Source organism: Hakea prostrata, chromosome 7 (assembly GCF_041222555.1).
Source record: "Hakea prostrata isolate BN-2017 chromosome 7, UWA_Hpros_2, whole genome shotgun sequence".
Taxonomy (NCBI): domain Eukaryota; kingdom Viridiplantae; phylum Streptophyta; class Magnoliopsida; order Proteales; family Proteaceae; genus Hakea; species Hakea prostrata.
The window spans coordinates 19,779,575-19,793,781 of record NC_142606.1 but is presented as its reverse complement, the minus strand read 5'-3'; the positions used below and the strand labels follow the sequence as shown (position 1 = coordinate 19,793,781).

Sequence of the window (14,207 nt, the reverse complement as noted above, 5' to 3'; positions counted from 1 at the left end):
GCATAGGACCATCAAGCCATTCACTTTGGGTGGTGGGATCGAAATTTCGGTCTAAATTTCGATCTCGACCGTCGAAATTTTGGATCCTACGGCCGAAGGATCCAAGCTTTTTCGAAAAAAAATGTCAGAAAATTAATCATTTGAAACTTTCTTGGTTAAATTTCCATTCTTAATCCATGGGAAGATTCATACTCGTTAGTACTCTCTTGGTAACCCTAGAATTTTCAATGCAATACAGTATTAAATGGTTAAACTCCAATTGAAGCTGCTCGGCAATTCAACAAATTCAAACAAAATCTGAGTGCCTCTGGGAGATGTTAATCTAATGGACAATGATAACTGTTTACATTCAGATTGGTTGGGCAGTTTAATCAGTTGATAAACAGCTTGTAAGCCAATACAAATTGAAGAAACAGAAAGGATTCAACTTTGATGGTTGGTATGATTCAAGAACAAAATGGAACTGTACAAATTTCATCAGTGTATCTAAAAAGTATAACCCACAAAAGAGATCTGAATTGATGCAACCATCATGATATCCTTAGGATTGAATCTTGTCATGCTGTATCTTACACTTGTATTGGATGCTTCATAGAAGCTTTATCTTGAGCAACTCTTAACCAATATTACATTAAATCTTCGTTTTCGTCAACTGCTGAAACACCTTATTTGCAGAATCTGCTTTCCCTATTCTATCAGCTTGACTTCCAGCAAATTTCTCCCTAAAGAGCTCCACATCTTCATCTTTCTGTGCAATAAAATGTAAGTCAAGGAACAAATTACTGGGGGGAGGAGGTTTAATGAACCACCAACAACAACACTATGCAAAATACAAACAGAATACAAGAATAAATCTAACAGAAAAGCATGTATACCAGTTCCTTGAATAAAGGTTCAGGATTTCCTATCTTATGACCAGTGGGTAGAACATCCCAAGGTCTTCTTGCCCTTCCAATATCTTCTTTCTCATGACACAGCAATAGATGTGACTGAGGCAAATTTAGCTGCTTTAATACCTTAAACATTGCAAAAGAACAATCTCAGCATGCCAAGATATGGTAAACCATGTACACTGAGAAGTATTACTTAATTTACAATATTCAAAAAGCTGCATTACCTCAACTGAAAAAGATGGCATAAAAGGTTCTAACAGAGTTGCAAGCAGACATACTAGTCCAGCTGAAGTTCTTACAATGATGTTGCAGGAAGTTGGATCTTCTTTAAAGAGTTTCCAAAATCGGCTTTCCTGCATACCATTAGAAAATCTATTAGCAGTTTTTAAGAAAATATGGTTTTGCAGATAAATACAAGAACAGAGCAAGTAAACAAACAACTTCTCCAAACTGAAATAATAGAAAAAGTAACAAGCTTACTTGCAGATAGGAATTTCCCTCGCTAGAAATGGCCATTGCAGTCTTCAATCCTTGCTTTAATTTAACCTAAATGTTGGTTAGATGAAGCAAACAAGCAAATAACAATGTCATTTACTGTTTAACTATGTCATAAAGTGTAAAGGAAATCATTGTTTGCATCCAATCACCTTCTCCATGGCTTCAAGGTATTGATCAACAGAATCACTAACTTTTTCAGCTAATTTTTTGGTCAAGGGATGTGATTCAGCATTTGGAGCATCAGGAATTATAGAAGCATAACCTTTGTCTACATAGATATAACCATCTGTGAGAAACCTTCGGGTTTTGCAGTGAACGGCAATTATGTTTATTCCACAAGCAAACCACTTACTAACCTTCAGGCTTCGCAATGAAGCTCAAAACTCGATAAATAAAATTTCCCAAGTTGTTCAGCAATTCAGTGTTGAGTTTTACTTGCAAATCAGACCATGTGAATAAGGTGTCCGAAACCTATATCATACAAACCCATAAGAATTTGATAAGCTGGAAATACAAGAAAGAACAGATAATTCTGGCTGAATATTATTGAAAATTAAAAAACAAATGCTGCAATAACAAAATTCACCTCTGGTCTATTGGTGAGCAAGTAATATCGCCACACGTCAACAGGAATATTTGTCTCCTTTGCATCATTACCAAAAACTCCAATTCCCTTGCTTTTGGAAAATTTTCCTACACATGCATACAAAAATGAAACTTACAAACACAGGCATAACAGAACACTCCAAAGTTACAAACCTGCCCTTTATGTTCTCACTGTAAGCACCCTAGTTATAAAGAGAAGCGAAAGACAAAAGGTTAAGAAGATACCTGCTTCATAGTTCAGGTATTCAGTGACACTGATTGTCTTCATCAGGGTCCAGTTTTCACCAGTCCCAAGAAGTGTAGATGGAAACATCACCTGAAGATAGATGACATTCAAAATGAGAAAAACTGAAACTACTAGTAAAACAGAGTTTTATGCATTGAACAGAATAACAATTGAAATGAGAAAAAACTGAAACTACTAGTAAAACAGACTTTTATGCATTGAACATCATACAAGTTAAGACTAAACCATCACACAGATGCGGGCAGTCAAGAGAACCAAGTAAGAAGCAGCCTAAGACAGCACAACTATAAAACCTAATAATGGCTACAGTTAATCTAAGCCCTATGGACAGTGTCTCCCAAGTTAGAGCAGGAACCATTTGTTTCTTGTATTTTGCATTACTCTTAGAGATGCGACTTGCAAGGCGTAGGTTTGACCCCAACATCATTAAGGGAAATGTGAACAACAAGAAACAAAGGTTTCCTACAGTAAACAAGGTCACATTATCCTTGCCAGCTGATATGATGTTCTGAAGTATCAGTTCTGAGCAACAGGCCCGATAAATCCAGAGAGGATAGGCTCTGCTGAGCCCACAAAATCTCTACGGGGATCAACATTGGTTTCCAAAACAAACCAGTTCATCAAACTTTCCCCCAAATTCCATATCAGAATTTGGTAGGAACAATCTGATCCTCAGATTTCTTCAAGATTATGATTTACATAGCTTATCAGAGATGATTTAGTATCAACATAAATTGCAGGCTGTAGTATGCATCTATCACAAGCAGTTGACTGATGTAGACTCATCAAATGTTAGTAGAAGCCATCAAGAAAGAGTTTTATCAAACTTACAGTATGAAATGGAACATTATCCTTGCCCATAAACTGATACAGTTCCACATTTTCAGGATTCTGCCACCACAACTTCCAATCGCTAGTATAGCATGCTGTGATTGAGATATATCCGATTGGAGCATCAAACCACACATAGAAAACCTATCCTCAAGTGGGAAAGCAGGCAAACAATTAGAGAGCTGTAGGTTAAAATTAATTAGAATTTTACCAGAACATCTCTAACATGTTCTCGAACAAATAAACTTGACGTGGACCTAAAGCAGAAGAAACATAAAATCCAGGGGGGAAATGCTCAAACTACATCATGAATATATACCTTGTCCTTAAATTTCTCAAGTGGAACAGGCACCCCCCACTTAAGATCTCTTGTGATACATCGTGGTTTTAGTCCTTCTTTTAGCCATGCATGTGTGGCTTGGATAGCATTCTGACTCCATGATCCAGCCACTGATGTGTTGTTTATATACTGTTCCAGCTTATCTTTTAGCAATGGGAGCTCTAGAAACAGGTGTTCAGTTTCAAGAATACGTGGACTTGTCTTACATAGCTGCAAAAAGAACAAAACTTCAATATGAGAAAGAATATTGCAGGAAGAGTGCATTTACCTCCAAATTATCCATAGGAATTCTTGAAGAAATATAAAAGAGCACCATAACTAGGCCATAATAAATAAGGCAAAATAATGTACCTTGCATTTTGGATCCTTTAGTTCTGTTGGATTCAACATCTTCCCACACTTTTCACACTGATCCCCTCGAGCAGAATCATAATTGCAATCTAGTGTAGGACAGGTTCCCTCCACAAAACGATCAGCCAAGAAACGATCACAAGTATTACAGTAAAGCTGCGTTGTAGTTGAAATTTAAATTAAAAGAACAGTCAATAAAGCTTATATAGCAGCTCTGTTTAAAAAGGCCAATTCAATGGGTGAAACAAATTTCTCCAGTCTCCACCACAGGACTACTGAGAAGAAGACTGTTAAACTAATTTGAGAATTTAAACAAGAAATTTGAACCTGTTGCATGGTGTTTTCAGAAAGCCAATTGTTTTCTAACAACTTCCTGAAAATCTCTTGGCAAATTTCAGTCTGCTGCTGAGTAGACGTCCGTCCAAATTCATCAAAACTTATGTCAAACCATTTGTAAACCTCCCTATGAATTGCATGGTACCTTCATAGAATCATAAGCCATAGAAAGTGTCACGGAGTTTTCAGGGTAGAACTAATCCTTAAAAGTTAGCTGCCCAGATCTTGGACAAACAAACAATCAAGTTTGCAAATATGATCTTGTCATATAACATTATGACACAGTGAGCAATTTCAGCTTCAACATTCAAATCCAAATTTCCAGTCCCATCAATCTTTCCGAGTCTTCTATACTGGGTTCCTATTTTCATGTTTTAAAACCAACATGGAAGATTACATCTTCAATTCAAAGTAAATACTAACTTATCACAAATCTGCTGAGGACTGCAATTTTCTTCCATGGCTTTAGTTTCTGTAGCAGTGCCATACTCATCAGTCCCACATATGTATATTGCGTTGTAACCTCTGAGACGGCAGTACCGTGCGAAGACATCAGCACTTAAAACACCTAAAGAAAATAAAACCCAGTTGAGCAAATAAAAACAGTTTAAAATTTTGCAGAGAAAGAAATAGAGAGAAAAGAATATTACAGCCGATGATGTTGCCGAGGTGAGGAACGTTGTTGACGTAAGGCAATGCACTGGTAATCAATATATTCCTCTGACCTTTAATCGGAATTTTGGGCTTCTTCCAACCACCGCCGGCGTCCGTTGCATAAGCCATTCTAGCTAAGTTTCAGAGAGAAGAGTTGAGGTGATCAAACAGAATGCACAAGATAGGCCTAATTGGTTGCTGCAACTGTAAAATTTATTCGAATTTATGGAATAATATAGATGGAATTGATTCGGAAAAGGGAAAGAAAAAAAAAACCAGACAACCAGCGTTGATCGATCAACTCTGTTTTTTTTTGTGAGTTTAAAAAAGCGGCACATTTGGATTCTCTTAAATGAGCTTTTTTATGGCCAGTTGATAACTGTTACCATGCTTGATTCGCAAGGAATACTTTTTAGATGATCCTGTGATCAATTTGCCGAACCTTACATTACTTTTAACTAAGTATAGAATCTAAGTTCTCATCTTGCCGTCCTGACCTCATAAGCAAGTTCTTGCCTATAGAATCTTTTTTGAAGATGATTTGACGGTCACACTGCATAAAAGTCAACCTTGCATCCCAAGATTTGACTTCTACTATGAGGAAGGTTCATCTCTAGATTTGTTAAATATCAAATATTAAGATCCGGTTCATCATATCAACCATATGTAATTGTGTTTTTTTAATGAAATTCATATTTTCTTTTGTTTATGCATAAAAAAACAGAAAAGTAATTTTGCTTCACTCTGGTCAAGGGACGCTAAAACCTCGTTTGAAGTTCTGCTCTTTTTTATTGATGTTCAAGCTGTGAAGTTCAAATATTGTCTCATGATCTGGTGAGCCAAGCATTTTAGTTACTGTAGTTTTGACAAACTGTGGCAGGAAACCCACCTCTCTTTCGATCTATGGAGGTTAGAGGTGGCTTCATGAACCCAATTCCTGTGGTAAATCTCACCCTTCTGCTGAATTTTGATTAGTCAAATTTGTTTGCAGGCAAGAACAAGCTTCCTGGAGTGGTTGGTGAAGAACACCTTACTCCTGGAAATCTGCTATTTTATTTAAGTTGATTATCACTTGCAACAGAATAATGATACATCATATCTTGAGAATTACCAACCGTAAGCAATCAAAAGTAAAACATTGAGAAAAAGGTAGATAACAAGAACAAATGCAGGCAGAACGTAACCCATGCTTCTCTTGCACCCACATGACATATTAGATAGCTTCTTTCCACACCCATGACAAAAGCTTGTACCACATCTGCACCACAAAATCGTATCATCGTCAAAACAGCTACTTATGAGGCCATTCTATTAGCAAAGCAACAGAGCAAAAATGAAAAACAAAAGAAGTTTCACATGCGGAAGACGAATGATTTTATATGGTTCACCTGAAGGCTATATGTTCATGGTTGAATGATGATATGGTTTTGACTATGGAAAATAAGATGCATACAGCCCTGAGTTTAATAAATCCTCTCAACAGGAGAATTCTATCTATAAGGAAACAGAAAACCCTGAAGCCATGAAACAGTACGGGCTCACAAGTTGTTAGTTTCAGATCTTCAGAATTCATCACTTCCAATAAAGATGGATGCCTTAATTCGGTCTTGAGTTTGTTAGCAGCCCTTATTCATCACTTAAAACAGCCCTCACAAGACACTGTTTAGCAGAAACTTTGCTTCACTGGTTACATAGTTCTTCAAAAATGAGTTCATCATTTGATAGGGAGCCCAATACTGAATTACATGAATAAGAAGAAAAAGAAGCAAACCTGCATCCAACAACCAAGCATCCTGCAAGTAGCTCCACACAGAGATTGCAGCTTGGACATCTTGTCCACTTCTTCCTCTCTACAAGCTCAAGAAAGAGGATATCATTTCTGTCTCTCACTTCTCCATTACACTGGAGACCTGCATGCCATGGACACCTACATATGAAACAAAAGAAGTTCTTGCAGTTTGGACACATTGTTCTTCTAACATTATCCTTGCATTCATTTAGGATCAATGTTGAGCAGTCACTGAAAGGGCAGTATACTCTCTCACAGCTTAGAACAACTGAATCACAGAGAAATTCACACCACTTCTCAAACAGCTCCGGAGAGAGGATAGGCCGGCATGAAAGAGGATCCAATATCTTCTCACAGTTTAAGCCAGGGCAATTCATCTCTGCTGTGTGCTCTTCAACCTTAACCTCAATGTATTTAGCAATACAATCCAAGCAGAAAGGATGGGTACACCTCTTCCCATTCTTGAATCTCTTGTTTCCTGATAATGGCTCTATGCATATCTCACAGGTAAAGCTTGAAATTTCTTCTTCGTTCTCTCTGTAATTCTCATCAGGAGTCTCTCTCATGCTTACCTGTCCATTGCCCATGCTTCAGTTCTTGTGGGAAAAAGAGATTCAATTTACTATGGACATGGAGTTTGGGCTATTATAGCACATAAGTTCACAAAAATCTGTGCGATCTTCCTGATCACTATTGGGTATTTGTGCCAATCTCCCAAGCTGTTACAAGAAAAACCACATGGAACTTGAAACTGTTTATTGAGTATTGGTCACTTCCATTTGCTTGAATTGGCAACTCTGGAGAAGCTAACAAGACTTTTAACAAAAAAGCATATATGATAAAGACACAGGAAGATTCGTACGAAGCATTTGTTGCTCGTTAAATTATTTTCTTCTCTTCCTTTTTTCGTTCAGTTCCTTACAACCTTCTTCTGCATATCAATTTGGTAAGGGAGTTCCCCTAACAGCGGTTGTCAGAAAATTGACCTTTTGATCTTGTCTGCTTGATATGGTAGATGGGTATCGACATACATAAAAATCATTGTTTATTAATCTATAATCGTATTTGTGTACATAAAGTATAATGAGATATACATTCTAAGTTTTTTACATGCACACCCCGATTTTGCCACAAAACTCGTGACACACCCCACTCTGCCAAAAAAAATATAGATAGGTCCAAAAAAGTTGACATCATTTCTTGCGTGATATTGTTGAAGTGGAAATAATCCTTATAATAATACCCTCAATTAAAAACGAAATTACAATCCTACCCTTACCCATACAGCAACAAAGAAAGGTTCCTTGATTAAGGTTTTGCAAAAGCTGTATAACTGTAGACTGATCGACCCAATCCTCTTATGATTTCTGGTTATTCCAGTATGATTTAGCAGCACAGGGGAAAAAAATATGAGAATTTGACTTGATGAGTAATTACAGTGACAGCAACTTCCGTTCTGTTATCTGTTATTTGAACAGAAATAACTACAAAATATAACTCTGCACTTGATTGGAATAGAAAGAGTAGACGCCCACATAAACCTTCACCTTGATAAGAAAGTGAGGTTTTGTTCATCTAGCAGTAGACTTGGATAATGTCTTAAGAGCATTTGAGAACTCCTCAGCTGTTGCAGCATTTACGTATGCCACATATGGGCTTTCCACAGGAACAATGTCATCCCTCTGATAGCTTCCTGATGACCGGAGCAACTCTTCGGAACCTTTCTCCACCAGCCCTTTTATGATAATTGTCCTGTGGGTTCCTGGAATCATTTCTTCATAATCTGTGTCACCCGTCTCGCCCAGAATCACGTACATATTTGCAACATTCAGTCCCCAGCGGACATAAAGGTACCTAGCAGCCATGTCATGAGAAGAAAAAAAAGAACAGTTAACGCTTAAAACATGGTGGGATTTTTGACTAATTTGTCAGGTTAGAGAGTGATTCAGACTAGCACAGGTTCTTTCACAGAAGATTTGAAGTTAACATGTCTAGAAGAGAGAGGCGAACAAAGATGAGATCCTATAATGGCTGTTCACAAGTTTCAATCTCCAATTATTTTAACATTTATAGTTTCCATGACTGGGTTTGGAATTTTCCATTGATAAATGCTTGTCCTGGCATAGGTGACCAACAAGCATTTTTCTGTTGCACATGCAAAATCTTGAAAGCCAATCTACCAACAGGATATAGCTTCTCATCAGGTGTGACATAAACAAATAACAAATCAATCTGTACCTGAGAGCCTGAGCTCGAGAGGCAAGGAATGGGACAACTTGCAGTCTTGTTGAATTCCTACAATACATTGGATGGCAACGTAACCCACGCATCCTTAGCTTCTGCCTCAGGTCATCCACTCTTTTTGCCTGAGAAATTAGCCATCATGATATAAGAAAAATATAGAATTATAAATAATTCGTTACCAGTTACCCGCTGCCATTTTAGAAAGATAAGCTATTCCTTACATGGTACCAATTATTTAAAAAAGAAAAGTTATATGTACCTGACTAGGATCCTTGATCAAATATGCAACACAATGAGAATTTCCTGATCTTTTATCTTCCTGAATAGGGTTTGAAGAATCATTGGAGATAACTCCTACACCATCCTGTGAGTTTAGTAATGAATTCCACATGGTCTTCTTCAGGCCTTCATGACCCCATCGGTAGTCTATATGAAATCTGTAATCTGGGTCTGGATAGAGCTTTCCATTGTCTTCTGTGTAAATACCTGGGTAATACATTTCACTCCCACAACCACATATTAAAGCATCAAAGTCGGTTGCTTCAATCTTTCCAGTTTTCAAGAATTCTATAGTCTCAGACACAGGCATAGCTGTGGACAAAGCAAATCCTGAGAATCTAGAGTTTTGGGTATCTGATCGGACAGCCTTAAATATCTCTGGTATTACCTGAAGCATCTTACTGTCTGGATCTCCATTTCTATTATATAAGTCAAGTGCTATAACAAACAGTCTTTTACGCCTTCTCAGGGCAGGATATTTGTTCCCTACATTCTCAGTCTGCTTTTTTACATCTGCATCTTCTTGGGGACCTGATGCTGGCTTCTTAATCTTGCTTAAGATCCGTTTCACTTGGTCTTGCACCTCTGGATCACCACTGGCAGCATTGTCGAAGGAACCATCTAGTGAAGCCTTATCCCCATCAAATGAGAGTCTCAGGGATATGTCCTGCACATCCTTGAGTGAGTCACCAAGAGACTCATTTAAGGGCATGTCATCTACAGGTGTATCCATTTTCCATTGTGGATGCCTCATCCGGCACGCTGCTACCCTCGTCAAGTATGTACGGCAATGTTCAGGCCAGGAGAATAGGTGTATATTCTTCCATCCATTCTTTCTACATTCATGCCACAGATTCTTTTCTGCAACTAGTTTAAGCAGTGCATCAGCTATAGCTTGTTGATTGTGTGGATCCACAAGCAACCCATTGTTCAGTGCCTAAAAGTCAAAGAAAAATGAAAGTGTAATTTTTGGAAAACATAATACAAAACAAACTCTCTGCTTTTGGCTCTTTGCATTGGAAGTGCAAGACAACAGACTCTGTTGGAAAATTGCCTCTGATCAGACAACACCCTTGGAAGCACACTATATTGATTCATCAAGCCAGATAAATATTTAAGCAAGCTAACAGGGCTAAAAAAACCGCTCCCAGGGGGGGGAGTTGAACCTTTTCTTTCGAAACTTTCATAATTAGTCAAGAATCACCAACTTAACAGTACACTTAATGACCTTCCAACCGGAAGTAAGCTGATGAAAGGTCAACTATTTCAATTATGTACTAGGAGACAAGTAGTTACAATATGAAGAGATCATAGTTTTCCTTTTTCTTCTTTTTTTTTCTTCTTTAGGGTGGAAAGTCTTCAGGTTTCTGAAACCCTTGTGATCCAGATAGGGTCATTCAATATTTTATGAAGCCTATAAACATTGATGATATAGTTGCAGATAAAGGACATATAAAGTATGCAAAACAAAGATTGTTTTTCTCAAATTCTTTCCCCCATTTTCTTTACATCATGTCATCCGAATAGCAGTAAGTCAAAAAGATTAGAGTTCTGTACCTGATGAATGTCAACTGGACCACCATTTTTTGTAGCAACCATCGGAAGCCCATGTGCTGCAGCCTACATATTGTCAAATAGGAATCAGACTTTTTTATCCAACAAGGAGAATGAAATAAACATGCATGAGATATGATTAAATCTGACCTCAATTAATGTAAGACCAAAAGGCTCAACTAATGCTGGATTTATGAAGACCCCCTGTCATTATTTTCAGTCACTAGCTAATCAGACCTCTTAATAACAGAGAAAACTAATTAAAGATGATCAGTCTAACAAACCTTTGTTTTTGCAGCAAGGCGGTAGATGTCAGGTACATCAGTTTGCTTATGATGTTTTGGATATGCCACAAGACCATAGAGGTCATACTTGTCAATCAGTTTCAATACTGTGGTGAGAACACTTGCATTTCCCGCAGACAACCCATCTATGTCATCCCTGTTCCCCATTATGAGTGTCTGTACAAGCATATGAGTTCAAAAAAAGCATCAAGAATATCGTAATTATGGGAATCTGAGTAAATTGGGGTTGGCTCCTTACAAGATTAGCAAGCTCTCTCAATGGAGGACATTCCCCAAAGGCTTTCAAGAGGGTGGTGATGTTCTTTTTTGGATCTGGTCTTGACAAGGCCAAGATCATTGGTTTATGAGGATTTGTGAGGAAGCGCATCACCTGTATTGGCACTTTTCTTTGGTTAAGGGAAAGCTATCTATGATGATACTGAAGACAGACATCGATTCAGAGTTCTTACTTCAGACCAAATAGGGGTGACTGCTCTAGGAGAAGAACCATCAGTACCACCCGTAAGAGAGAACTCCCCATCGACTTCAGCTGTGTCCTCTTGAACCTCCACGCTGCTGAAATCCATGCCAGGAGGAATAACCTGAAAGCATCGTGTTTTTAATTTTCATCCTTAATTTGTTTTCTGCATTGCTAAATTTTCTGAAGCATACATCTCATCTTTCCTCTTGGAAGTAGCACCTTTTTAAGCAAATATAATATACTATAATGCAACTGGTTAAAAAGAATGAAATAACCAACCATGAGTGCACACTTACCGCCATCCTTGGCATGTACCGCCCATGGCAATTGACTCCACGTCTGGCACGTGCACGCAAGACCTTGTCCAGCTTCACATCAAAGCCATCATATAAGCCCCACTGCTCTTCAATCTCTTGCCTGGTACTGGTGACAACAAGTTCAGCTGCATCAAGGGACAGCTCCTCTGCTTCTATCCTACGCATTATCCTGTATGTTGAATTAATATCCTCCTTTGATTGGCGTCCTTGCTTTAGAAGTTGTTCCAATTTGTTCCTTCCAAGAGAATGTCCAGTAAGAACCATTGGGACATTCAAAGCACCCGAAAGAAGGGCTGCACTATCCCCAGCATCTGCATAGTGACCATGAATGACATACGGCCAAACAGGTTGGCCATCACCAATTTGTTCACTCAATACCTTGGACATATTAAAAACATGAGCAAGAGCTCCATCTACAAACTCTGGAATATGTGGCCACAGTAACTCTTTGCTAAGATATTTGTCCCGTGGACCAAATGGTATTCGTACAATATAAGCACCTCTGCTCTCACCAACATCAATTCCATCTGAATCTTCAGAGCCAGAGGTTAACATCTCTGTAGGTTCTCCATAACTCCAATCAATCTCTGGTGAGCATATCTGTCGGGTGAAGAGATCCACCCTGTATACCCCTGGCATCATAGCAAGTGCCCGTGCAAGCTCCACTACATATTTGACCTGATAAATTCTCAACAAAATTAATAACTTCCCATATGCAATAGTCTCAAAGACGATTCCCAGATGAATATCTCAAGTTACCTGTCCACCTGTGTCAGAATCACGACCAAGCTCCATGTTTTCTCCCCGGACCAAACCATGCAAACTGGTCATAAAATGAGTTGTGACAGCAAATGCTGAAGTCAAAACACTGAATTACAGGGGTTCCTTATGCGATAACGTATGAATGGTATGTTCAGAACAACGTAGGATCATCATAAGGAATAATTCAAGTGTTCAAATTCATGAGTAGGTACACCATCACTGAGCAACAATATACGTCAATCCACATTGGAAATTAAATCAAACCATAGGTGATGAATGGTATCTTCAGAAAAATTTGGAATCATCATAAAGGAATATTTCACATTTCCAAAATCACGATGAGTGAAATTTTATGTTGGAAACGAAATCAGAGAATCCAAGATGCGATGTATCAAAGTCTAGCAAAAGAGATGTACCTAATGAGGACAATGTACAATCTCTTTCCCTTGTTATCATCAGACCACACTTCAAGGTTGGAAATGTTTCTCTGGTACCTTTTCTTTGGGGTATCATTAGTCACTAGCTCACCCATGGTATCCCCCTTCTCACCCTCAGACAAATCTTCAGACATGTCTTCTGTAGCATCCCTCCGTCCCTGCTCCCGCTCCAACCTCCTACTTGCTATTCGTTGGAGATCTTCCCATTCTAACTATTCAAATCACCACACACACAAAAACATTCTCAGACTTGAACTAACAAGACTAATAGTCTCTCTAATCATTTGATTAGAAATAGTGAGTTATGAACCTGTTTCTTCTTGCGGGCGAGATGCCAAATGCGCCAACACATGTTCTCAAGCCGAGAGCTGCGTTCATGGTTGTGGCGGGTGGCAACGACCTTGATCCATGTACGATGGAGGTCTGTCTCATCGACCCCTGTGACCACTTCCTCCACGAAGTACTTGGTTGGATTGAAGTGGCCTCTCTCACGCAGGTTAACCTGCGATGGCTTATGATCATCGATTGCCGAAGCTCCACTATGGAGAATCGCTTCCAAGTATCCATTAATCCACTCATTCCCAGCCATTAACCAGAACTCAAAAGAATCAAATTATCTTATGCTGCTTGCATAAGAAACCAGAAAATCTTGCACGAGCTTAGATATCCAAGTATTTCTCTACATGCAATAAAGATCAAAAAAGAAAACTTATTCAAATCTTGAAGTTTCAGAGCCTTTGTTTTGGCAGAGTTGGGAAGAGATTAATATTCTATAAGTGCTCTTAAATGAGAATAACCAAAAAAGCTTGATTTTGCAGAGTTAATGTTCTCAAATGCTCTTGAATGAGAATATTCAATCCCTGAGAAAAAAGAGGAGGAAGAGAGAACTAGGACGTCAGGGGTGAGAAAGGAAGAGAGAAGCGAACTGTTTGAGCCGAGCGAGGCGAGGTTTGTGCGCAGGAGAGCCACGTGGCTAACCTTAGTGGGTCATATACACGTGTCACCTTCGTATACCACTTGCAACTTTCAAACTCTGGCCCCACTTCTTAGCCCTGCCCGGTTTCCTTTGCGATCTGACCGGTGGGTTTTTCTCCGTGTCTTACGCGAGTGGTCATGGTTATTACCAGAGAAACAAACGTGATAGAAGTCCAAACGACCAATGGTCGTGATCGCTTAATTTGAGATCCGGAAACCAAGACTTGTGGCTCTTCCAGATTTGGTGGATCCCGAGGTCATTTTGCACCTCAAACTCCCAGGGAATTTTTGGAATGATAAAAATGGACCAAGAATGACACATGTCCATC

The 14,207-nt window shown here is 38.8% G+C and overlaps 3 protein-coding genes across 4 annotated transcripts; all 3 read right to left on the bottom strand.

Moving 5' to 3' along the window:
* Positions 1-185: 185 nt before the first annotated feature.
* LOC149010387 (putative methionine--tRNA ligase) lies at positions 186-5,396 on the bottom strand. Of its 2 annotated transcripts, none has more exons than XM_089161954.1 (15): positions 5,254-5,396; positions 4,753-4,890; positions 4,526-4,670; positions 4,094-4,247; positions 3,767-3,922; positions 3,395-3,625; positions 3,076-3,219; positions 2,223-2,313; positions 1,978-2,084; positions 1,748-1,862; positions 1,541-1,659; positions 1,374-1,439; positions 1,118-1,246; positions 876-1,016; positions 186-748 (listed from the first exon to the last, which is right to left on the bottom strand). In XM_089161954.1, the coding sequence occupies exons 2-15, from the start codon at positions 4,883-4,885 to the stop codon at positions 632-634; spliced, it is 1,848 nt and encodes a 615-aa protein (XP_089018080.1). In that variant the 5' UTR covers positions 4,886-4,890; positions 5,254-5,396; the 3' UTR covers positions 186-631. The 2 variants fall into 2 exon arrangements, with proteins under 2 accessions (XP_089018080.1, XP_089018079.1); XM_089161953.1 differs by having other exon boundaries at positions 4,753-4,886.
* A 467-nt stretch (positions 5,397-5,863) lies between these two features.
* On the bottom strand, positions 5,864-7,132 carry LOC149010386 (E3 ubiquitin-protein ligase RSL1-like). Its single transcript, XM_089162427.1, has 2 exons — positions 6,528-7,132; positions 5,864-6,014 (listed from the first exon to the last, which is right to left on the bottom strand). The coding sequence occupies exons 1-2, from the start codon at positions 7,130-7,132 to the stop codon at positions 5,864-5,866; spliced, it is 756 nt and encodes a 251-aa protein (XP_089018553.1).
* Positions 7,133-7,729: 597 nt separating this feature from the next.
* LOC149010385 (putative sucrose-phosphate synthase 3) lies at positions 7,730-13,492 on the bottom strand. The gene is made up of 12 exons (XM_089161516.1): positions 13,214-13,492; positions 12,883-13,115; positions 12,464-12,527; positions 11,684-12,382; positions 11,377-11,508; positions 11,166-11,297; positions 10,907-11,083; positions 10,773-10,826; positions 10,626-10,688; positions 9,049-10,005; positions 8,784-8,911; positions 7,730-8,399 (listed from the first exon to the last, which is right to left on the bottom strand). The coding sequence occupies exons 1-12, from the start codon at positions 13,490-13,492 to the stop codon at positions 8,117-8,119; spliced, it is 3,201 nt and encodes a 1,066-aa protein (XP_089017642.1). The 3' UTR covers positions 7,730-8,116.
* Positions 13,493-14,207: the final 715 nt, after the last annotated feature.